Genomic DNA, 24,835 nt, shown 5'->3' on the forward strand with positions numbered 1-24,835 from the left:
TCATGAGGGTCTCCTGGCTGCCTTTCAGGGTACACGAAGTCAGAGCGCAGGGAGGTAACCTGTGAGGTGGTTTGTCATCCGCCCTCCCCTCATGAGAAAAAGGATATATCCCAAAGTCTTTTGTCACCGACTGACACCTGAAATTAAAGAGATAATTGTCGGGCTTATTTATTACTCTGTCAAGCTCAACTGGAACGGTTTCATATTTCAGCATGCAAAGTGTGTTGTGATTCATGGTGGCTGGGGCCCGAGCAGACAGGTTCTTTATATTACTGCAGGGTTGGCCCCCGACGCACCTGCCTGCCATCTTCCCGCCAGCTCCCTTCTTTGCCTAGCCAAGAGCTCCCTCTACTTGAAAACATGAGTGTATTGATAACCCCACAGGAACGCCTGGCTGTAAATGAGTATCTAGAGCTTAGTTATGCCTGTGGATCAGGGCTTTTTAATTGGGGGTCCACGAACTTGGTATTTTCTTATTTTGGTTACTGTTTTTCAATATAGTTGATTTAATTTCTAATCCTGGTATTTTTATTTTCTAAATTTAAAGCCATCATTCTGAGCCTGCCTGAGGGTCTGTGACACAGAAGACTGATCCCCTATAGATATTTGAAGGGTTTATATTAAGACTTGTTAGAAATCACCAAGATTGAAACTGACTGGCTGATGAAGGGAAGGAGAGTCAGATTTCAGAGCATTTTCTAAGGAGCAGTTGCCATTGGTTTTACTTTTTAAAATATATTTTTATTTCTTTTGGTAAATATTTCCCAGTTGCAAATAAAATTTTTTTAACAATCATTTTTTAAAAAATTTGACTTCCAAATTCTCTTCCTCCCTCTCCTCTCCCCTCCCCTTTGAGAAGAAGGCAAGCAATAGGCTATTGATTATACATACAAAGTCATGGAAAACATTTCCATATTAGCCATGTTGCAAAAGAAAACACATACAACAAAAAGGAGAAAAAGAAAGTTTAAAAAAGTATCCTTCAATCTGCACTCAGAGTTCATCTGTTCTCTCTGAAGGTCGAAAACATTTTTCGTCATGGGGACCGTTGGTTTTAGATAAGGTCCCATCCTTTGCAGGGCTTTGAACCTGTGCCCTGAGGTTTATCACCAAGAGATACACAAAAATGAAGATTCAGTCCTTTGAAGATTGCTTTAAACCATCCTCCCCATGCCCTTCCAACCACCTTTCCCTAACCTTTCCCCCTTCACTAAAATCTGACAGATTCTCAGTTTGCTATCCAATAGCACTGTATTTCAGGTAGGGAACCACTTTTCAGGATGGATTTCATTGGAGAAACCAAGAATGATACTCTTGTATTAGTAAGTCTTCCCCACTTCCAATGTAGTTTCCCCGTAATGAAGTCATCAGAACAAAAGTTCTGATATTATATTATAGGGCAGGCAGGGCTGCTTTCTGACTGAATGTTGACTTTCCAAAGAGGGGGAAGTTTGCCTTAGCTGCATCTAGTGTTTCATTGTTTGGTATGAGCTAGTTCTGCAGGGGCTGGCTAGGTGAAGGACCTGGTAACGTTGGGGTTTTTGTCATTTTCTCTTTTCTATAATAATATATGCGTATTGATGTCTTTGGTTTTCACATCACCTCGACTTCCTTGTGTATCCCATCTCCTAACTCTCCCAGAGAGTCATCATTTATTTTTTAAATTTTTTTTAAGGCAATTGGGGTTAAGTGACTTGCCCAGGATCACACAGCTAGTACGGGTCAAGTGTTTGGTCTGAGGCCGGATTTGAACTCAGGTCCTCTTGACTTCAGGGCCGGTGCTCTATCCACTGCACCACCTGGCTACCCCAAGAGAGCCATCATTTATAAAAAAGGGTTTTTTCAAGAGAAAAAAATTCACCCAAACCGATGAATACGTCAGAAACCTCACACACAGTGTTTGGAGTGGATCCTTTCTTGTTTCTGGATTTTAAAATCACCTTTCATTTCTGGATAGATCTCATCTCCATCGCTATCCAGTGAGCCATACCCTGTAACAAAGAATAAAAAATAAAGAGGGGGAAACTACTGAACACATCAACAGAGTTGAATAGTGTATGCCATATTTCATACCCCTGGTCTCCCATCTCTGAGAAGAAGGGAGGGAGGTGCATTTCCTCATCTCCTTAGATGTGTCAGTACAGTCTTCTGCAACAGCAGAGAACCAAAATAAGCTGGCCGTGGTAAGCTTTTTGAAATTATTTGGCTTGGGCTTGTTGTTTTGCTTGAAGATTCTGCTCAGCCCTCTCCTCCTTTAAAAGACCCTTTCTGATGCTGTCACTTGTGAGCGCTCTGTGTTCAACACATCTCATCTTACTTGTTTCCTTTATTTACTTATTTGTGGAAAAGTGGTAGTGGAAAGGACCCTCACTCTGAACAAGTTAGAGGTCTTGACTTTAAAGCTTTCGTCTGAGGCTTACTGTCTGGGTGATTTAGGGCGTGTTACTCCCCCAATAATGTTCCCATTTTGTTGTGTGAGAAACTGAGGCTTGGAAAGGTTAATAAGCTTATCCAAGTTATGTATCTAGTAACTAACAGTGCCAAAACTTGAACTCAGGTTTCCTGACTCTGAAGTTAGAGGCCTGGGTTCAAATCCAATTTGTGATAACTGTCAGTAATTGCTATCTTTGTGACCTTGGGCATGTCACTTCTCTGGTATTATTCCCGTTTTATCTTTTAAGAAACTGAGGCTTAGGGGCAGCTATGTGACACAGTGAATAGGCACCGGCCCTGAAGTCAAGAGGACCTGAGTTCAAATCTGGCCTCAGACCAAACACTTGACACTTACTAGCTGTGTGACCCTGGGCAAGTCACTTAACCCCAATTGCCTAAAAAGAAAAAAAAAAGAAACTGAGGATTAGAAGGTCAATCAACTTGTTGAGGGTTATATATCTAGTGACTAATAGTGTCAAGATTTGAACCCAGGTCTTCTGGCTCCATATTGCATGCTCTTGACAGAATATTACCTTGCAGTTAGGTTTCCTATCTTTAGGGTTCACAGAATCATGGGATGTCATCCCCCTCCTCAATAACTCCAGTGGCTCCCTATGGCCTCTGGTTTCAAATACAAAATGCTGGGTTTGGCATTCAAAACCCTTCATAACCTAGCCCCCTCTTACTTTTCCACTCTTGTACCTTACTTCCCACCACACACGCTTTGATCCAGTAACACCGGTCTCCTTGCTGTTCCACAAACAAGACACTCCATCTCCAGACTGGGCATTTTCTCTGGATGCCCCTTATAATATGTGCATTCTTCTTCTGTTCCATCTGCTAGCTTCCTTGGCATCCCTTAAGCCCCAGCTAAAATCTCACCTTCTAGAAGAGGGCTTCTCCAAACCCTCTTCATTCCAGTGCCTCCCCTCTGTTAATTTTTCCTTTATTTATCCCATACATAACTTGCTTTGTATAGATTTGATTGATTGCTTGTTATCTCACCTATTAGACTGTAAACTCCTTGAGGGCAAGGACTGTCTTTTTACGTCCCCGGTCCTTGGCATAGTGTCTTGTCCAGAACAGATAAATAAACAGATAATAAAAAATATTAAAAAAAAAAGATAAAAAAAAGAACAGATAATAAAGAATAAATCTTTATTGTTTATTGGTGTGTCTTAGAGTGGTAGAAAAATTTCTAAAGGCTGTGGACACCATAGTCCGTGTTTCTTTCTGCTGACATATATCAAGTAAAATGATTTCTATGACTTTATATGTATTTTATAATAACATTGGTAGAATGTAAGCTCTTTGAAGGCAGCACCAGTGTGGCATCTAGCAATTGCTTATTAATTTGTTTTGAATTGGTGAATGCCAAGGTGAGGCTGACATCTTTTTTCTCCGACTCTCTTTTCAGGACCCGTTAGACCCAACCCGGACTGTGATTGTGATCCGCTCCCTGGTAGCCAATAGTGAAGCTGAGCGGGGTAGGGAATTATTACCAGGTGACCGCCTGGTCTTTGTCAACGATCGTTCCCTGGAGGACGTCACGCTCACCGAAGCCGTGGAAGTGCTGAAGTCTTTGCCCCCGGGCAGAGTGACCCTGGGCATCTGCAAGCCTTTGGTGGTAAGGGCCATACTTTATTGCTGGGCTCTTTGTTTCGTTTTAACTCCGACTGCCAGGTTCCTTTTGACGGTGGATCTGTTTTGTCACCGCGTGTTGAGCTCTTGTGCTAGGTGCAGAGAAACCTGCAGTGCTTAGGTGAGAGATAGAAACTGTGTTTATGTGCATCGAGTAAGGGAAGGGACACGTGGACCAGTGTTCAGATATGTTGACAATTACACATCCGTACCGAGGAGGATCGACAGCTGGGAGGAGGATGAGCGTTGGCTCACCACATAAGGTGGCCTGCAAGATGCTTCTTGTGTGTGTGAATATATGCTGCTGTGTCACGTTGCCTCTTAGTGATTTATGTCTTACGTAATTCTTTTCATGTAATATCTTTATTTACCCTGACTTTATTGCTAGGTTCAGAGAGGTAGAGATTTCCCCAGAGTCACACCACTAGAACATGTCATCTAGGCCTTGAAGCCTGGCTACCCGACTCCCAAGTCCAGTGTTTGTTTCCCCGTCCACACTATGTGTCTTTTCAGGCAGTCTGTCCATCAGGATCATTGGCTCCCCTTACTTCTCTTGAGAGGAAGGGTATGGCCAATAGGAATGCTCTTTCGGGATGTGCCAAGGCCCACCCAAGCTTTCCGTAGATCTTTTTGGTACTGTAGGTCATTTCCTCACTTGGGTTCCTGCTGGTGCTCCGTAGGGTTTCAGCTCTGCCCTTATCTCTCTAATTTCATCTTCCGCAGTGATCACCCCAAATCTTTTTATCTCTCCACTTACCTTTATGCTTCTCTCTAATTCCATAACTCTTAGCAGATGACTTAGCTTACTATTTTACAACTATGGCAGCCTTCTGACATGAAAAACTTCTGTGACTTGTCACCCGCCTTCCTGCCTATCGCTCAGGCTGATCCATTCACTGGCTCTTCTGATCGTGAGCAAAGGTTGGACCTGGAGTCCTTATGACCCAGACACTAACTGTGTGACTTTGGGCATATCGCTTAATCTCTCTCAGTTTCCATTTGCTCATCTTTAAAATGGACATAATAATAGCACCCACCTCCCAGGATCCAAAGACAATATTTGTAAAGCCCTTTGCAAACCTTAGAACCATACAATGCTAGCTATTATTCTTCTTCCTTATTTTTATTTCCCTCCTGGACTGTGGATGCTGGAATTCAGTTTCTCACTTTCTATTCTCTCATTCTCTAACAGTTCCCTGCCATCTAATTATAAATGTGTTTATGCTTCCCAATCTTAAAAAAAACTCCTGCCTTGACCTTAGCTCTCACTCCATATTTCTCAGCTCCCTCACCACCATATAGCTTGAAAAAGTTGTCTATATCTGATGCCGCTGCTTTCTCACTCCTTAAACCAATCTGTCAACAAGCATGTTAAGGTAGCTGATATATGCTGGGGCAATGAGGTGGTGCAGTGGATAGAGCGGTGGGCTTGGAATCAGAAGACTCAGCTTCATGAGTTCAAATCCAGCCTCAGGCACTTAATAGCTGTGTGATCCTGGACAAGTCACTTAGCCCTGTTTGTCTCAGTTCCACACCTGTAAAATGAACTGGAGAAGGAAATGGCAAACCACTCCACTGTTTCTGCCAAATGGTCTCATGGAGAGTTGTATAGGACTGAAAAAACGACTGAACAACAACTCTGTACCAGGCATGGTGCTTACAAAAGAGAACATGAGGCAGTGTTTGTCTTTAAGGGGCTTCTGGTCTACTTTGGGCAGCATGACTTTTTCAGAAGCCTTTCCTGATTCCCTCAACAGCTAGTACCTGCCCCCTCCACCTCCCACATACTTGTTTTTGTATTCACTTTTGAATGCATTGTCTCTCCTGATAGAATGGCAGCTCCTTTAGAATAGAAGTGATTTCATTGTGTTGTCTTTACATCCCCATTGCTTAGCACAGTGCCCAGGACATAGTAGGCACTGTATAAATGCTTATTCCCTTTCCTTCTCTCCCATGACTAAACTTAGCAGCTTTTTATTCTTTCGATTTTTTTCTTCCTTCACTGTTATAGCATTTGACACTCTTTTTTAAAAAATTAATTTATTTTGAATTATCAGCAATTACTTCCATAAGCTTTTGAGTTTTAAATTTTTCTCCCCCTCCCTCCCGACTCCCCTCCCCCAAGACGGTGCACAATCTGATATAGGCTATACATATACATTCCTATTAAACATAGTTTCACATTAGTGGTGTTATAAGTAAAAATTAGAACTAATAGGAGGAACCACCAGAAAGAGGAAACAAAACACAATAGAAAAAAAAAAATAGCAAATAGCATGCTTCGATCTGCATTCAAACTCCATAGTTCTTTCTCTGGATATTAACAGCATTTTCCATCATATGACCTTTGGAGATGTCTTAGATCCTTGTATTGCTGAGAAGGGTTAAGTCTATCAGTGTTAGTCATTAACCTTTCCCTGAGAAATCCTAGCTCCTTCTTTGCCTTTGGACACAACCCAGTTTTCCTTCTTTCTCTCTATCCAGCCCTTCTGTGCCTCAGTTTCAGATCCCTGTCATTTAAACTGAATTGTCACTTTTGTTCTTTCCATTATTTTCTTCTGTGGCCCATCTATCATTCTCTGTAACACTTCCCCTTCACTCTCTCCCTTCCACCACTTCTCCCTCCATTTCTCTTCCCCCCCACTCTCTTCATTTGGTTATTTCTTTCATTCGTGGCATCAACCTTGAGATCTCTGTCTCTGGCTACGACTCTGTTCCATGGAATTGGTCTGCATTTCCAACTGCCTAGAGGACCTCAATCACTCCATGTATCTGCCAGTCATAGGTGTGCGCGCACGTGTGTGTGTGTGCATGTGTGTGTGTGTGTGTGTGTGTGTGTGTGTGCATCACAGAGGGAAGTTATCTCTCTCTAGATGGCCATAGGCAACAGTGACATTTCCCTTCCCATTTTGACTCCTGGGCTTTCCTCAGGATTCACCAGCCAGTGTTTAGAAATGGTTTCTCATAAGTCTGAACTTCTCTTCACAGTGAAGACTTTGCCCCAGATATGGGGGAGGGAGCAGCGGGATTGTGGTTAAATAGGTAGTCTAGGTCAAACATGCAACACAAAAGAGACTTCAGTGCATAGCACAGTACTTGGCTCATGGTAGGTGATTCATAAACGTTGATTGGTTCATTGACTTGACTTGAGTATAACCTGGTCCAGGTGTTTCTAATCCTTGGGTCAAGTACCAGGCGTGTTACCAGGCTTCAGTGGTACTTGCAGGCCAGGGCAAGGTGTAATGGCTTCTGACTCATATTTATTTCCACAACACCAAGTCCTCTTGATGAAAAATTGACAATATCCCATTCACTCACCCCATTCTCTCTTCTCAGTGCCATGACCACCATGAATTAGGCCTTTACTTTACCATCTCTTTGGATTACTTCAACAGCCTCTGTGGAGGAAGTGAATAAAATCTGTATTTTGTGAGTTTGGGAGAAATATCCTCTTCCCAGAAAAAGTAAGTTTAGTGGTCAAAGAGAGTGAGCTTCAGGGTTGTGTAAACAGACAGACACTCAGTCTGTATTTTATTCAACAATAGGAAAAGCTCAGACTCTACTGCGCAGGAAGCCTCCGTTATCTTTGAGATCTCTCTTGCCCCACCAAGATGGGATTTTATGATTAACTATGGAGAAACATCCCCACTAGAATAAACCTGGTCTTTGGCAACTCCTGAGACAACAGAGTCAACAAGTTACAACCGCAAAGTTAAGACCTTCTTCCCTTCCTCCCCTCATCACTTGACGTCCTATCCTCAGCCGTTAGGAAAATGGCTGAGTAGCTTTCACTTAATTGGTTCCTCTGGCCACCTGGTATATTGCGCTAAGGCTATGTAAAACTCAGTATAAGTGCTTGTCTCCATTCTGTGGACTAGCTCTCCACTGCTAATTGCTCATCAGCTGATGCTAATTAACCCTGCTCTCGTCTAGCCTTGCCTCTTGATTTGTTGACCTCCCGTCAAATGGACCTAGGTGGGAGGAATTACTCTACTGTAGCATCTTCACGTCCTCCTGATAGGTTTTTCCAGCCTCCAATCACTGACTTCCCACTCCGTCTTTCATACCACTGTTGTCAGAAACCTTTCTGTCCTTAATTCTGCTTATATCGTTCCCTTGCTCAGAATTCTTTGGTATAAGACTATGGTATATGGTATAAATATCATCAACCTCTCCTTCATGGCCCTGCTTTATGGGCACTATTAGCCTATACTCCTTATGGCACGTCTGGCTTGGTGGCTGTCGTGATCTCCACAGCTGCTGGTATCCATCCCCCTCTCTAAGGTTACCCCGTATCTGATTTGTCTGTAATTTATATAAACCTCTATACAGTTCATGGCTTCTCCCTCTTTAGAATGGCTATTCCTTGAGGAAAGAGGACTGTTTCTTATTTTGTCTTTGCGCCTCTATCCCTTGTGCACAATACTACGCCTCTTGTCTAGTTAATGATAATAATAGCGAGCGTTTACTTGAAGGTTTACAAAGCACTTTACAGATATTGTCCTATTAGATCTTCACAACTACTTTGGAAGGTAGGTGCTATTATTATCTCCATTTTGCAGATGTGGACAGAGGCCAAAAGAAGTTAAATGACTTGCCCAGGGTCACACAGCTGTTAAGGGCCTGAGGCAGGTCTTCTGTCTAGGCCCAGTGCTATAACCACTGTATCACGTAGCTGCCAAGTAGATACTGGATAAATCCTTATTGGTCGATAAAATACTTCCCCATCAATGCTATACTAAAGCTAAACTGGATAATTCTCTGCCCCTTGAACATGGCTTCTGCTTTCCTACCTCCCTGCCTTTGCTCATGCTGTTTCCTGGAATGACGTCACCTTGACTGGGGGCAAGGCCTGTTTAATTCATTTCAGTGCCCAACATGCAACAAACATAGTGCCTTGAGCAGTCTGGCATGCACTCAGTGCTTAATAAATGCTTGATAATGGATTGATTGTATAAAGTAGTTGCTTAATAATTGCTTTTTTAATTGAATTTACTTCTGAAGTTTCTAATCTGTCAATATGTACCTATTCAGATGAACAACCAGGGCTTTCCTTCAAAGTAGTTTTCTTCTTACTCCAATGAGGTGAGCTGCTCTTTGTGGCCCAGGGACCCCACTGTCTCTTTGTTGGAAGGCGAGAGTATTTGACTAGATTCCCGGACACTTATGTGCCTGAAGACGGGGGACTCCTGGGAAACTCTTTGTGAGAGGTTTTTCTGCCCAGCGCAGGCCTGATTGGGGAGTCCCAGACTGTTTTAAAGAAAAACAAAGATCAGGAATTGGCCTGTGCCAGGCGAGATGACGACCTGCTGGTTCTGGCAGAGGGCGAATGGATGAACCACAGGCCCCTGAGCCATTCTCCAAAGGCTTGGCCACTGTGGGATGGGAGCACCCCAGGCTTCCCTTTTTGAGGCCACGGCTGCCAGTGAGCTTAGGAAGCCAATGATGCAGCTGGGGAAGAGGTCAGCATGGTGACTCTTTCCTGCTAAGTGAGCTCCCCTCCAGTCTCTGTGCTGTCGGCCCAGCTGGCTGTTTACAAGCTGTGATGTGAGATGCCTCTTGGCTACAGCCAACGATGGGTCTTCTCTGGGGCCTTTATATTTTAAAATATATAGTTTTAAAGGTTTCCATTTCCTGCATTTAATCAGGAACTTCTGCCCAATGCTTCCTTGTGCACAGACTTGGAGACATCACAAAAGAAATGGGACCTCGGACCGGCCCTTGGCCTTCACCATCTAGTTGAGGGGGCAACCCATAAACAGGGAAAGAATCCGACCAGTAGAGAGTAGAATGCCAATTCTGTGGGCTGGAAAAGGACGTTGCTTTGCCTCCCAAGACAGGGCTTCCCAAGGCTCACCCCAAAGGGGTTACGCAGAGACAGGTTCTGTGACTTGCCCTGGGGGCCTTGCTATTAAACATCTGAGGCAGGATTTTCTTCTGGATTCCATGTCCTATTCTCTCCATGGTGCCTTCTAGCTGCCTCCAAGATAGGAGAAGTCAAGACAGCCAAGGTGACTCTAGGCTCCTTTAAGAGAAGCCTGGCATCCAGGAAGAATGAACTCATAGTGTTCTTTTTTTTTCTTTTAACTTTTTGGTGAGGCAATTGGGGTTAGGTGACTTGCCCAGGGTCACGGAGCTAGTAAGTGTCAAGTGTCCAAAGCCGTATTTGAACTCAGGTCCTCGTGATTCCAAGGCCAGAGCTCTATCCACTGCGCCATCTAGCTGCCCCCACTAATAGTGTTCTTGTACTTGGCTTGGGTCAGCTCCCTAATTAGAGGGCACCATAATTAGAACCTGGAGAGTGGACAGAAGAAGGTGACCAGGAGCGTGAAAGCCTTGAGAGCATGCTATGTAAGGCTTAGTTAAAGTGATAGGTGATGTTTAGCCTAGAAAGGAGATTTGCTGGGGTTAGGGTCCAGGGGGCAGAGATGGCGGGAGATGATAGTGGTCTTCAGGTACTTGAGGTGTAATCATGTGAAAGCATTGTTCAGCTTGTGACATTTGACCCCAGAAGGAGAACCAGGAACAATGGGTTGGAGCAAGGCTGATTTAACATTGATAGGAGCAAAAGCCTCTTAAAAGTGAGAGCTCTCCCGGAGTGCAGTGCACTGCCTTGGGAGCCATTGTCAAATGGCTCCCTCTCATTTGGAGTCTTCAGCCAGTGGCTGGACACTCTCTTGTTGGGCATGTTCTGGGGTTGATTCTTGTTGGGGTGCAAGCTGGCCTCTGAGAGCCCTTCTGTGTTTGAGATTCTGCTGTTCTGATTGTAATGGAGTTGGGAAAATCAAGGTAGGGACTTTATAAGAGATGAATTGAGGTAAGGTCAAATAAACATGTTTTATAAAAAAAGTAAATTTTATTAATCTTTTCTTTTTATATTATCTAGGTTTCCCCTTGTATTCCTCCCGCTTTCCCCTCAAAAAAAGTCTCAAATGACAAAGATTTTTAACAAGGAAAAAAAGAGAAAAAGCAAGGAATATTTTTAACAAGAAAGAAAAGAAAAAACAATCAGCAAAACTGATGAATATGTAGAAAAAATATCTGACAGTGTATGTAATATTCCACCCCTGTGGGCCTTCCACCTCTGCAGAGAAGTGAAGGGATGGGGGTTGTCTTCTGATATTTCCTCTTTGAGGCTTGCTTGTAACTTTGTAACACTCCCTTTTGATTCTTTTGTACTTCTTCCCATTTACATCATTGTAATCATTGTGTATATTGTTTTCTTGGCTCTCCTTACTTCATTCTGCATCAGTTTGTGGGAGTCCTTCTATAATTCTCTGATTCATCATGTTCATTGTTGCTTTCTACCTAGTATTGTTCCATTCTGTTTATGTCCTATTGCTTATTTATACTTTCTCCGAAGGGCTCATGCTTTGTCTTCAGTTATTTCCACAAAAAAGTGCCACTGTCAATATTTTGCTGTTTGTAGACTTTTTTTTTTAATCAGCTAGTATAAATATCCAAAATTATTTCTGGGGTCTTTTTTTGAGAGGTGCTCCCCAATTACAGGTGGAAACCTTTACATCTTTTCAAGTCTTAATATTTATGTTAATTCCTTGTCCTACCATTTTTTAGAACTAACTCATCTGGCTCTTTTCCTGCTTGGGACATTAATTTTTCCTTGAGTGTTTACAGTACAGAGGGCTTCACTGTTGAGAAATCCCAAATACTTTTGCTTACTGAGAAGATTCAGATTCAACTTTAAGAGAGTTTGAAACCAATTTTTTTTTTAATCACGCACATTTCTTGCTTTCTTTCTAGGTTGAAGGTAATGAGAATACATCATATGTCTCGCAACCAACTGCTTTTGAAGAAACGCTCAGGCACTCAGGACCCATGGAGACAGTGGACTCCCCTCTGATTCTGGAAGCCCCCTCGGTAGGGAGCAGCTTGGTTTCCTGTTTCAATAAACAGTTTACTGCTGGGCAGGGCTTTACGAAGGAAGAAGTTTCGTCTCCCTTGGTTCTTTCCCCCCGATTCCCATGTAGATGGAAATTAAATGCTCCTTTTTCTGAAAGTGGGACCTTTTAAGCCCTGACTTAGGAGACCTTTCTAAAAGCATAAACCCTTCTCTTGAATGCAGAGTACTTCCTTCCTTTTATGTGGCCTTAGCTTTGCTGCAAAGCTGTATGCATGATGGGTCCTGTTTTAATTGGCCAAGAGCAGTCTACTATCTCTTGACAGAATCCTGTGGTGATTTCAGTTAAGCATTTATTAAGTGCCAGTTGTCTACTACACATGAGAGGGTGCATAGTATAGAGTTTAGAGAGCTAAGAAGATCTGGATTTGAGTCTTGCCCCTCATCCATACTGGCTGTTTGTCCCTGGGCGCATACCCTAAAGTCCCTATTCCCAGCCCTCTAAGACTAAGTTCCAGAGAAAGTGTTGACATGCATTATTGGTGGGGGAATTTTTTTTTTCTTTATCTGGGAGTTGCCTATACCCATGAAATCACAAGTCTGGTAAAAGAAAAAATACCAGGCACTGTGTTAGATGCTGAGGACATGAAAATGAAAGGGAGATACAACACCCTTCCTTTTAGGAGATTGCATCCTCATAATCCTCGTGTAAAGATTCTGTAACTAGGCAACCCCATAAATAATCTTGTTTTTCAGAACCAGATACTCATGGTTCAAATGTGATTATAGATAAGAAACCCATCATACATGTTAGTGATGAGGAGGATGATACAGCCATTTCCCCCTCAGACTAGGCATACTCATATTGCTAAATAGGCAAGCATCTGCCCTTGGGATGCCCTGTTTTCTACAAAACTGTGGCTATCTCCAAAAAAATAGCCCCCTTTCAGTGTCCTGTTAGAGATCACCTTGTCATGGAAATTTAGAGGAAGGCAGCATGGTTGTAGGAGTAATGGCTTGGGGTCAGAACATTTGAGTTCAAACATATTCAACCACTTATTTTATATGACATTGACCAACTTACCTCACCTCTCTGAGCCCGTTTCCTCATCTGTGAAAGGAAAGTTTGGGATTTCTCCGAAGTCTACCCCCAACCTAAATACGTTTATGAATCTCCTTTTCTTCCACTGTAAAATAAAGGTGCTAGGATTGATGATTCTCGACATCTTTCCCTGCCTGGAATCAGTGATCCTATAAGCAACTTTTCTTTTTTGGATCTTTTTTTCCTCCTCTATAAAATGAGAGTGCTGGTCTGATCTAGGTAACATTCTAGGGTCTTGCAATCCACAAATCCACCCTTTGGCCCTGGTCATTTGAGGAGAAGTAGCTTTCAAATGGCACCATTGGGCTTCCCGGATCCATCGAAGAAGCCAGTCAATTTTGAGGGTTTGTTCTTCCGTATTTATTTGTCTTTTGGGGTTCATTGCGGTTAGGTTTAGCTGTTTGCAAGAAAAAAATTGGTAGAGAAGAGGAAAATTCCCTGAACGCCTATCCTGGGACTCTTATTCATATTAGTGACACTTTGAATAGAAAATGTGATTCATCTTCAGAAGGGATTTCTTATTGAGTCGGGGCAGGGCTTGAGGAGAGCATCATGGACTTGGTACTGAAAGCATTTCTATCTGAACCCATTACTGCTGCTGTTAAATATTAGAAAGCATATCTTATTTAATGTCCTTGAGCAGCTTAATGTCTGGTAGAGAGAGATTAGCCATGTGCCCAGGTCAATGCAATGCAATCTAAAATGTGGTTTTTGCACACTTCGAGGATTTGTGATTTTCTTGGTGGACATATTCCTTCTACGCGCCAAGGCTCTGTCGTCTCCTCTCTAACTTCCTGGAAGGGTTTTGAGAGTCGTCGTAGCTAAAAAATCATTGTCTCAGGGATCCCTCCTGCCCAAGAGGACCATGTCCATTTTAAGTATGTTCTGCCCATACTTTTCTGTCTAGCAGCAGCTAGGCAGAGCAGTGGATGGAGTACCATGCCTGGAGTCAGGAAGCATGTCAGTTTAAATCCAGCCTAGTTGTGTGACCCTGGGCAAATCATTTAACCACTGTTTGCCTCAGTTTCCTAATCTGTAAAACAGAGATAATAATAGCACTTATCTCCCAGGATTGTTGTGAGGATCAAATGAGATAATAATATAAGGCACTTAGCACAGTGCCTGGGATACTATTTAAGTATTAGCTAATATTATTATGTTGTCTCTGCCTCATAGAATTTATGATCCTCAGGGACAGGGGCTATTTCTCTTTCATATTTGTACCCCTCTCTTGCCCAGTACCTGATGCATATGAATAAGGATAGGGACAGAACCTGTGATTTCAGTGGGAGAGGGTCCTCCCTCTTTGAAAACAGGTTGGCACCTTTTCTGAAACTTCTCTTTGAGTTACTTAGCACACTGAGAGGCGAAGTTACTTGTCCAGGGTCACATAGCTTGTGTGTTTCAGAAGTAAGACTTGAAGCTAGCTTTTCCTGGTTTTGAGTCCGTGCTGCCTCTCACGCGACCCACAGGAGGTGCTTCACGAATGCTTATCTATTGACTGGTTATTGATTGGTCAAATTCATCAATCAGTGACTTCTCAAAACTTAGCCAGGCTGGTCCTTAGACAGTGTAAGATAGATATTGAGATGTGAGGAATTCTGGAAGCCATATTTTACAGATGAAGAAACTAATGCCCGATGACATTAAGTGATAGGTAGGCAGCCTAGAGACATGATTTGAACTCAGGACCTCTTACTCTAGAGCCAGTTACTTATAGAATATTGGCTCCTGGTTCTAGATCTGGAATTTCAAGGGTCTGTAGAGGCTATCTCATCCTAGAGGAAACTGACCTGGAGAGTTTAATTATCATACCTAAGATCACAGAGCGCTACTGTGGCCCTTCTCCAATCCCCTTCCAAAGAACCTTCCCTTATAATAAAGAATTTATTAAAAAACGGTTTAAAAGTTCCAAAAAAACCAACCAACATATCAAAATATTCTCGTATTTTATATTAATGTTCCCCTCCCATGATCCATCCCTTCTGCAAAGAAGCTGGGAGGATGTGTCTTCTTTTGGTCCTTCTTTGGGGCCGAGCTTGGTCATCACAATTTTGAAGAGTTCACTTTTGGTAGCTTAGTGTTAATTGTTGAGGATCATGATTTTTGTAACATTTGTAATTTAATTAAAATGAAAATTATATATCCTGGACATCGTAAGATAGTTAATATATAATGGAGCTTTGTAAGTCACCACTCACCTTGCCCAGGGCACATTTTTTTTAGTGCTGGTGACCCTTGTGGGAAGCACGTCAGCTAGTAATAACCTGTGTGGGGCTGGCCAAAATGACGTACTTCTATGCAATGTCCTTGCAGGACATTCTGTACAGAGAAAGTGTGTGTGAAACACTGGCGGGTGGTTAGAGGGAAAGCAAACGGGGTCTGCTTCAGTGTGGGAACAGCAGGTGATTTCTAAATTACCAGATTGGTCTCATGTAAAATACAGCCTCAGTTGTTTTTTGCTGTGTTGTCTGTAGGAGTTCCGAGATGATTCCTTCCTTCATGAAGAGGACTTGGATGAGCCTTTCCTTGACTTGGGAAGGACATTCCAGGTACAGTCAGAAGAAATCGACAACCCTCAAGAGGCGTGGGAGATGCATGCTTTCCTGAAACCCAGAGCACCTGAAATGGGAGAAGAGAGAGAGATGCTTGTGGATGACGTGTATGACTTCCAGGATATCTTTCAGAACATGGATTTGTATTCTTCATCAGTGGGCAAGAAGGATCTTCCCCTCTCTCCAAGCCGGGATTATCACTTTGGCACACAGTGGCTAAGTCATCCAGGGACCTACGAAGCTCATGATCTGAGATCCATGATGCACCCGAGTTCCCAGGAGATACCACAGAACAGATACAACAGTGAAGTTATGGTAAGAAGTCCTAAAGGGTCCCGGTCTCTCCTTCTCCTTTTCCTTCGTGGGGTCTGTAAGTGGAAAATACCTGTATTTCACCAGCTTTTTTCACTCTAAGTCATGATTACAGCATTTTTGAGGTGTCTAAGTGCTCTTGGGGACCCTTGATAACAATTGGCTAGTACTTTATGGGGGATTCCATGTTTTTCGATGGAAGCCAAGGGATCTTTGGTTCATTTTGGTCCTGTTACTTTCTTTTCTGTCTTTTATGGATTGTAATTTCATCAGCATTGGCACGTCTTCTGCCAAGTCGGACTGAGAGCCCTGGGTGACTTAACAGACAGACGTATGGCGGTGGAGAGTTTTCTTGGTTGGAAAAGACATCCCCTGTGACGATGAGGCTGTTTGTATTGGATTGCCTGGACCAGTCATTTGAGGACAGACACACATGGGTCGGCTCATGGTCACAGCTTCCAGGGCTCATTTCAGGGGCTGCCTCTTTCTGGAGGACATTCCTGATTCCCCCGATTGCAAGTCCCCTGCTTCTCGTTACAGATACTACTTGTTAATTATTTTGTAAATATCCTGTATTTGTTTATCTATCCGTGCCATTTCCCTAGAGGAATAGGGCAGGGGCAGTCTTTTTGTATCCTTTGCATCTAGCCCAGTGCCTGGCACGTAATAGTTACTTAATGACTAAAGGATTGAATAAACAAATATGTGAACCAAAAACATTCATTCAAGATTGCACTGTGCCAAGCCCTGTGTTGTGTGCCAGGAATGCAACAAATATTAGTAATAAATGCTTGTGGCTTTCCTGATGCATTGAGTTGGAAGTCAGAGTATCCAGTTTCCCAGCTGGGCTCTGCCACAGACTATATCATCTTGGCCAGGTCATTTCCTCCTTGGGGGTCTCAGCTTCCCCATCTCCAACATGAGTAGATTGGACAACTCCAAAGAGAGAGAGGTAATCAATTGAGAGGAACTAGTGAGGCCTAGATGAAGTTGGATAATTTGTAGCATCCTCAGTGACCATAGTTTTGTCATTTCCTCCAGCTCTGTTCAGCAGCTCCTAGTTAGTGCAGGAGAGGGGGTGATGGAAGAATCCTGGCCTGAGGTTGGCAAGAGGAGAGTGGGCAGAGGACGGCCGAGTGAGGGATGTGAGAGTGGAGAATGATGTGGGTGAATTGGCTAACTCTAGAGCAGAGATGGGAGAGGCAGGAAAGCAATGTCATGGCGGTGTCCCAGAAGGTCCTGACAGGTGGAGGGAATTCGAGATCTCGATGAGGGAGCAGAACGAGTTTAGAAGCAATGAGGCACAGGGAGTCGTAGAATGATGGGAAGTTAGAGTCAGAGCTTTTGATTAAGGAACATTTTGGGTAATGGAGACATCCCTCCCCGTACATGGCTGAGGTGATTTGCAGGAATAGGTCATGAGATTTAAGCAGGTTAATTTGCTTCAGGGAACATCTGTGTGGATGACAGCAGTAGTCAGGAAAGAGAGGAAGACAGGGAGGGTGACCTGGGGCCTGGAACCACAATGGCAACCATAATATGGATTGGGTGGACAGTTTTAATTGGAAAGAAGAGGGTTTTCTGAATGATGAAGGAGCCTGGAAATGGCGGTGGAGAGCAAGGAGTATTCCAAAGCCCTCTTCAAGACCGGTGTGTTGGGGGTGTAAGTGAGAGCACAGTCAGCACTCAGTGTCTTCATGACCCTGGACAAATCGCCCTGACCTCCTTGGGCCTCAGTTTCCACATCTTTCACAATGAGGGTAATTGACTAGATTACCTAGGACCCTGTAGTCCCTTCAACCTCTAATCTAAGATCCTTCAGTCCTGTGACCCTCTTAAGACTCCAGAGAAGTGTGTTGTTTGCTTAGAGAGAAAAGCTCTGGAAAGGTAGTAATTACCTCCTTCCATTTTACCTGCCCCATTTCTGCTGTATGCCTGTTCAGGTTAATAATCCATTCCCCAAGATGGCAAACCTAAGTGGATTTTTTTTAATGTAGAGAATCTTTTTCTCTAATATTTGTTTGTGCAAATACGGTGCTTTTTTGCTAGAGATTATAGAACCATGCTTTCTTCTAATGCTATTGTAATCCGCGAGGCTTCCAGCACATTTAGCTATTTTTGCTAAGCCTCCAGCAGTGCCCAGCATGGATGGCTTACAACTGCATTTCATAGACTTGTTTTTGTTCCCAGAGTCTCATTGTAGAATATGAGAATGTAGACTAATGGAGATCTAGGCTGCCTTTGCCTCAGGGCGGTTTCTATAGCGCTAATTGACCTCATTTTTCTGCGTTTTTATTTGGGAAAAATGTTATTGTTTCCTTGAGCTCCAAGATCTTTTTTTTCCTCATCGTCTCCAGTCAGATGGCGGCTCCTTATTCAATTTTTCCCACTCCTAGAGCAGCAAACTATTTTCTGGCCTCCCAATGGTGACCTTTTCGCTTGGCCCATCAAGAGGTCATAGGTCTAGGGCTGGAAGTCCTCATCTAACCCCCATATTTTTCAGATGAGGAAGCTGAAGGCAAGAGACTTGCCCAGGGTCACACAATGTCCAGCATCTCTGCCTGTAAGCTCCTCTCCCCTACGTTCATGAGTCCACAATGCTGATAGGGGATGGTTCCCCATCTGCTCACTTGGACCCTGGATCCATTCTTAGCAGGTTCTGTGTCCTGTCTGTGACACTAAAGGCCCCTATGAATCTGCTCTACCTTTCTCACCTCTTTCATCTCTGCTGACTTACTCAACTGCAGGCAAGTAACATACACTTACTCTGTTTGGAAAATGCCTTTCTTTTGTTCACTCCTTCATTCAGACTTTTTCAGATAGGTCATAGACAAAAATGCTGTTCTTAGAGACCGAGGGCCTGGATTCAAACCCTGTCTCTGGCGGCAAGAGTGTTAGACAGAGAGTCAGGGATGCCAGAATTTGAATCCTAACGCAACCAATTACGCAGCCACAAATCCTTGCCTCAGTTTCCCCCTCCATAAAAACAGGGATGATGATGATGATACTTGCTTTACAGGATTATTACGAAGATCAAATAAGATCACACGTGTAAAGCTCTTTGTAAATTTTAAATCTGTATATAAATACTGTTTTTTATTTATTCCTCTGTCACTATCCTGTGTGACGTGGGTCATGTCATCTAACCTCTCCTTGCCTCAGTTTCCCCCTTTGACAAAACAGGGATGATAATAATATCTACTCTCCAGGTTGTTATGGTGTTCAAATGAGATAACAGGTATAAAGCTCTTGGTAAACTTTAAATTCCCTTGTAAATACTGCTTTATTATTATTATTATTATTATTATTATTATTATTATTAATTATTATTAGTCCTCTGTCACTACCCTACCCTATATGAGCCAGGTCAAGTCGTCTGACCTCTCGGCATCCATTCCCTCTTCTGCAGAATGAAATGTTAGATGATCCTATGATCGTATGATCAATGGTGATATTGATATTTGGATCTCTTTCATTGAGACAATGAGGAGGAAAGGAATAAGCATTTATATGGCACCTACTATGTACTAGGCGGTGCCAAGTACTTTTGACAAATAATGTCTCCTTTGATCCTCACAACAATTCTAGGGGTGGGGTGGGTACTATTATTATCTCCATTTTACAGTTGAGGAGACTGAGGCAGGCAGTGGTTAAATGACTTGCCCAGGGTCACATGGCCAGATTTGAACTCATCTTTCTGATTCCAAGCCTGGCGCTGTATCTGCTATGGCACCACCTCAGGCCATGTCTACCTTCTCGCCCTGTGGGATTGTCACCTGGATTCCTCCATTCGTACTCACTCTAAGAGCTAATCATGGTGCTAGATACCTTCCTCTAGGTCTTTTCCCTTTGGATGGGTTTCAGTGGGCCACTCGGCCTGTTCCTCTGTCATTACTCTCACCTGCTGTGTAATTGGTACCTCCCCTCCTGTCATGCATTTCTTGAATTCTGTATCTTAATCCCACATAGCAACACCTTGCTACTGGAAAGAGTCTACTTCCACCCTCCCCCAGTGGCAAGTCTACAAGCACAGATATTTGGGGGAGGCTCAGGGGACAATGAGTTGGTTCCAGAATTGATTGGGAGAGAGGAACTCAGGACCTGGATTGAATTTGGCAAATGATACATTCTTCTTGAAAAGCCAAGACCCAAAGAATCCTCCCTAGGATAGCGGATGGAGTGTTGGCTTTGGACAGGACCATTCAAGTTCTTGTGTCTTCCCAGACGTTGACTCGCTGTGTGACTCTGAGGTCGTCACTTAGCGTCTCTCATCTGGAGATTCCTTGTCTGTTTGAGTGAGCAGTAACAGCACTTATTTCACAGGGCATTGGGAAGATCAAATGAGATAAGATATGTAAAGCATTTTGCAGTTGTTATTATTAGATTAATTGTCCTAGGAAGGACTTTATGGTTGCAAGTCTTTGAATACCACTTTTCCCAAGGAATCACATTATAATTATAAGGACTTCAAAATACAAATATAAACATCTTCCAGAAAAATGTATTGCCCTTCATGATGGACCTCAAGGAGGCATCAAACAGTAAGCCAATCGGCCATTGGTTACTGATATTTTACTGTGTTCCAGATATTGTGGCTAGTTGCCCGGGGTACAAAGACACAAACAATCCTTGTCCTCCAAAGTTTCCATTTTCTCTGGAAAGACGTGTTTGTTTTGATTTGCCCAATGGAATGATAGCCAAGTCAGTTTTTCATTATTTCTCCCATGGTGTTTTTTTTTGTTTTTTTGATTTTTCTTTTGGCTAGGCACTGGGGTTAAGTGACTTGCCCAGGGTCACACAGCTAGTAGATGATGTTGTTCTAACACATTTTCCTTTCCCTTTCTCTCCAGATCAATGAGAATTTTGGCCAAGTTTCTTTGTCCTCCATCTCCTCTGCTGAAGGCAACTTGTGCCAAGGCATTTTTGATGACCTTGAACACTCAGAATCCATCGCAGATAGCAGCCTGGATTTAGGTTTGTGCTTTTGGTTACCCATCCACGCCAACTGCTTTAATTTTACTGCTGCCAAAGTAACATTTGAATCGACTGCTTTTCTTAATCCCCTTGATCCTTTTGATTTCGTCCAAATTCAAATCCTTCAACCCACCATGAATTCAGGCAGTTCCTCATCTGGATGGGCCTTGTTCTAGGTGCTAAGAAAACAATCCAATTTTCATCTTGCTTTTAACATGTGGAGATTCTGCTCTGCAGCAGACTTGCATTTTTTTTCTGCCTCATTGAGCTTTTTATTATTAAATAGAGAACAATGCTAACACCACTACTTTGGACTGGAATCAGAGAATTACAAATAAATCTCTGCTAATCTATATTAAAAAGCCTGTTTCCATTAAACCATACTGTGAGCTCATGGAATGGAGCCGTTAAATATGAATAGAGAGAGAGGCATAGTTTAAACATTTATGAAATGCTGCACTAGCTCTAGGTAAGGGCCAATTTTGATACATTAAGAACTCCAAGTTTCCATTAATGAGCTCAAACTCCCCCCTTCCCACTTAGTCCTTTTTAGAGTCAATATTGGTTCTAGTATCCAAAAGAAAACTTTTCATTGAAAATCTTTTTTTTTTTTTTTTGGTGGAGGGGCGGAGAGGCTGAAATTATTGAAGTCTTTGGTGTTATCATAATATTATCTACTGTTCATGAGATTCTTTTATGACACAGAAATTGACTTAGCCATTATGATGCTTCCACTTAAATTCAATTCAACAAACACGTTTAAAGTGCCTACTGTGTGCCTAGCACTGAGGATACGGTGACAAATTGGAGTCTGCCCATATTTTCAGGTAGCTTGCATTATATTGGGGAAATAAAACATGACTGTAGAGTCAGGATCATTGCTGATGATCATTGATAATTGCCCAGAATTCCATTTTTGGCTTTCTTGTTCTTTTATTGTCACCACTGTGCAGTTTATTCTCCTGGTTCTGCTGCTTTCATTCTGTATCAATTCATATAGGTCTTCCCCAGATTCCTCATATTCATTATATACTTAAAAGTCTGCAAAGCCCATTTTCTCACAACAGCCTTTCAGGCTCAGAGGAAAAGTGACTTGTCCATGGTTGTCCAGGTTATCAAGCAGAATGCCTGAGATTTGACACATTCAGAATATCTAATGCTTCTTCCCCTCTGTCTTCCACCTCCCAAACTAAGTGAATCAGTGCTGGGCACTGTGGAGAATGAAGAAAGATTTCTTTTTCTCAGATAACCTTATAACTAAGTCAGGAAGATATGCTATACATAAAAATGCATCGAATTGTATGAGGCAGAATAATAACTCACGTTTTATAGCATCTTCCTGAATTCAAATCCAGCCTCAGACACTAGCTGTGTGACCCTAGGCAAGTCATTTAACCCTGCTTGCCTCAGTTTTCTCATCTATAAAATGATTTGGCTGGAGAAGGAAATGGCAAACCACTCTAGTACCTCTGCCGAGAAAACCCCAAATGGGGTCATGAAAAGTCCAACAAGACTGACGTGACTGAACAACAACATTGGGAGAGCCTACCTGAATGGTTATAGACATGTGAGGGTTTGCCTCTCAAGTACAGGCAGGGGATTAGGGAACCATCCTGATCATCCTCCTAGATTTACATTTTCAAAATTTGTATTATTTTTCTGTGAACACATTGTATCCCTTTCAACCTCCCCCAGTAGAATATAAGCTCCCTGAGGGCAGGGAATGTTTGTTGGATTTTGTCATTGTATCCTGGCCCAATACCTTATACAAAAGTCAGTGCTTAATCTATATTTGTTGAATAGCCAATAATGGCCTTGGAGAAAAGAGTTCTGAGTTTAAATTCAGAAGAACTAAAAGCCTTGTGACTGTCCTGCTTATTAGCTGGGTGACTTTGAGGAAGTCTGTTCCATTGTCCTGCTGTGCCTAAGCTTATTCATTACTTTCTTTTTATCAGCTTATTTGTAAAGCGTTCATGGCACCTGCTTTGTAACGTAGCACAAGGTTTCCTGTGCTCAAAATTCTTTTGCCTTTTATTCTTTCCCGATTTTATGATCTCACCTCACAAAATAGTAGTATTTCAGGGATTTCTTTTCTCCTTTGCCCCGGAGCACCAGCTTCCTTTTCATCCTGAAAATCTTCTTTCTTTGAACTTTCCTGCCTCTTCTGATGTCTCTACATCCCTTCTCATGGCTTTCACCCCACAACTCCTCAGCTGCTTGCCTGCTTTTTACTGTTTCCTGACCTCTGGGGTCCTAGTGACTTGACCACAGAGAATACCTGTAAGCTACAGCTCTGTTGGGCAGCTGGGTGGTGCAGTGGATAGAGCGCAGGGCCTGGAGTCAGGAAGATGACAACGCTGAGGCCCAGTGTGGTGAAGTGATTTGCCCAAGGTAACAGAAGCAGTAAGGAACCGAGCCTTTAAGTCACTGGATGGACCTCTGCCTTCAGATCTGCTCATCTTTCATATACTGCGCAGTCTCCTTAATGGCCTTGAGCTCCTACCACAAGACACCTAGCTGAGGCAGTTGGAGATGTTTGGCCTACCGAGGACATAACTCTTGCCTTCATGTTTTGTGGATGGACGGCCTTTTTTCTGTTGTTCTTCCTGCCCTTCCTGTAACCATTGACACCATTGACAACCCTCGTTACTTCTTTCTAGGTTTTCAGGACAATGCTTTCTCCTGGTTCTCCTCCTCCCTCTCTGACTGCTTCTTCTCAGCCTCTGGAGCTGGCTCCTGTGCATCTGCAGGATGCCCTCCCAAGCTCTGTGCCCCTTCTTTCCCAATCTCTTCTATTCTCTCCATATTTTTGGTGCCCTCAGCTCACACGGGCTCAATTATCTCTGTGCAGGGAAAGTTCAGTTCTAGATCGCCACCCCTCGTCTCTGTCCTGTCCTGTCATCATTAGGAACATGACAATTAGACATTTTGAACCAGATTGCCCTCGGGCATCTCAAACTCAACATGTGGAAATCCAAACTCCTTAAATTTCCCCCAAACCCTCTCCTGCACCTCCCTGTTTCTGTTCAGACCCACCATCCTTCCAGTCATCTTGTTCACAGCCTCAGTGCCCTCCGGGACTGTTCTTTCTCACTTTCCCCCATCTCCAAGCAGGCTGCCAAATAACATTGTTTCTGCCTTCACAGACTGTCCCATGCCCATCCGTCTCTCTCCACTCACATAGCTTCCCTCTTTGTTCAAGCTCTCATCACCACTTGCTTCGGGTAATTGCAATAACTTCTAATTAGTCTTCCTGCCTCCAATCTCTTCCCATTTTCATCTGTCCTTGACACAGCTGCTAAAGTAATTTTCCTAAAGTGTACCTAGGACCATGTTACTCCCTACTCAAAAATTTCCCGTAGCTCCCTGCTGGCAGCGAGGTGGCACAGTGCATAGAGCGCCAGGCCCGGAGTCAGGAAGACTCATCTTTCTGAGTGCAAATGTGACCCTAGATACTAGTTGTGTCACCCTGGGCAAGTCACTTAACCCTGTCTGCCTCAGTTTCCTTACCTGTAAAATGAACTGGAGAAGGAAATGGCCAACCACCCCCAGTATCTCTGCCAAGAAAACCCCAAATGGGGGCACGGAGACCCAGAAACAACTAAACAAACAAACACTTTCCTGTTGGCTCCATGAGCAGATATAATCCTCTTCTCTGTCATTTAAAACCCTTTACTACCTGGTCCCAACCTTTCTAGCCTTATGATACAACATTTCTCTTCACACGCACTACATTCCAGTGAAACTTACTGTTTTGCTTCTTACTGTTCCTCAGAAACAATACTCCATGCCTTTGCATGACCTATGCCTCGTGCCTGGAGTGCTCCCCTCCTTACTTCTGTTTTTTGATATCTCTGTCTTCCTCCAGGCTCAGATTAAAAGCTGTGCTCTGTATGAAGCCTTTCCCGATTCTGCCCACCCCACCACCACCTGCCAGGCTCTTCCCAACCAAATCATCTT

At 43.1% G+C, this 24,835-nt stretch overlaps 1 protein-coding gene across 5 annotated transcripts in view; it reads left to right on the forward strand.

Moving 5' to 3' along the window:
• The window catches only part of PATJ (PATJ, crumbs cell polarity complex component), a 332,827-nt gene that overhangs the window by 116,504 nt on the left and 191,488 nt on the right, over positions 1 to 24,835 (forward strand). For all 5 annotated transcript variants that reach the window (XM_027852793.1, XM_027852795.1, XM_027852794.1 and 2 more), the window contains exons 18-21: positions 3,851 to 4,060; positions 11,836 to 11,952; positions 15,512 to 15,904; positions 20,752 to 20,875. In XM_027852793.1, coding sequence (XP_027708594.1) covers positions 3,851 to 4,060; positions 11,836 to 11,952; positions 15,512 to 15,904; positions 20,752 to 20,875 — 844 coding nt within the window. The remainder of the gene's footprint in view (positions 1 to 3,850; positions 4,061 to 11,835; positions 11,953 to 15,511; positions 15,905 to 20,751; positions 20,876 to 24,835) is intronic.

The sequence above is a fragment of the Vombatus ursinus genome, unplaced genomic scaffold, assembly GCF_900497805.2.
Source record: "Vombatus ursinus unplaced genomic scaffold, bare-nosed wombat genome assembly UNPS02009824.1, whole genome shotgun sequence".
In the NCBI taxonomy this organism is placed as follows: domain Eukaryota; kingdom Metazoa; phylum Chordata; class Mammalia; order Diprotodontia; family Vombatidae; genus Vombatus; species Vombatus ursinus.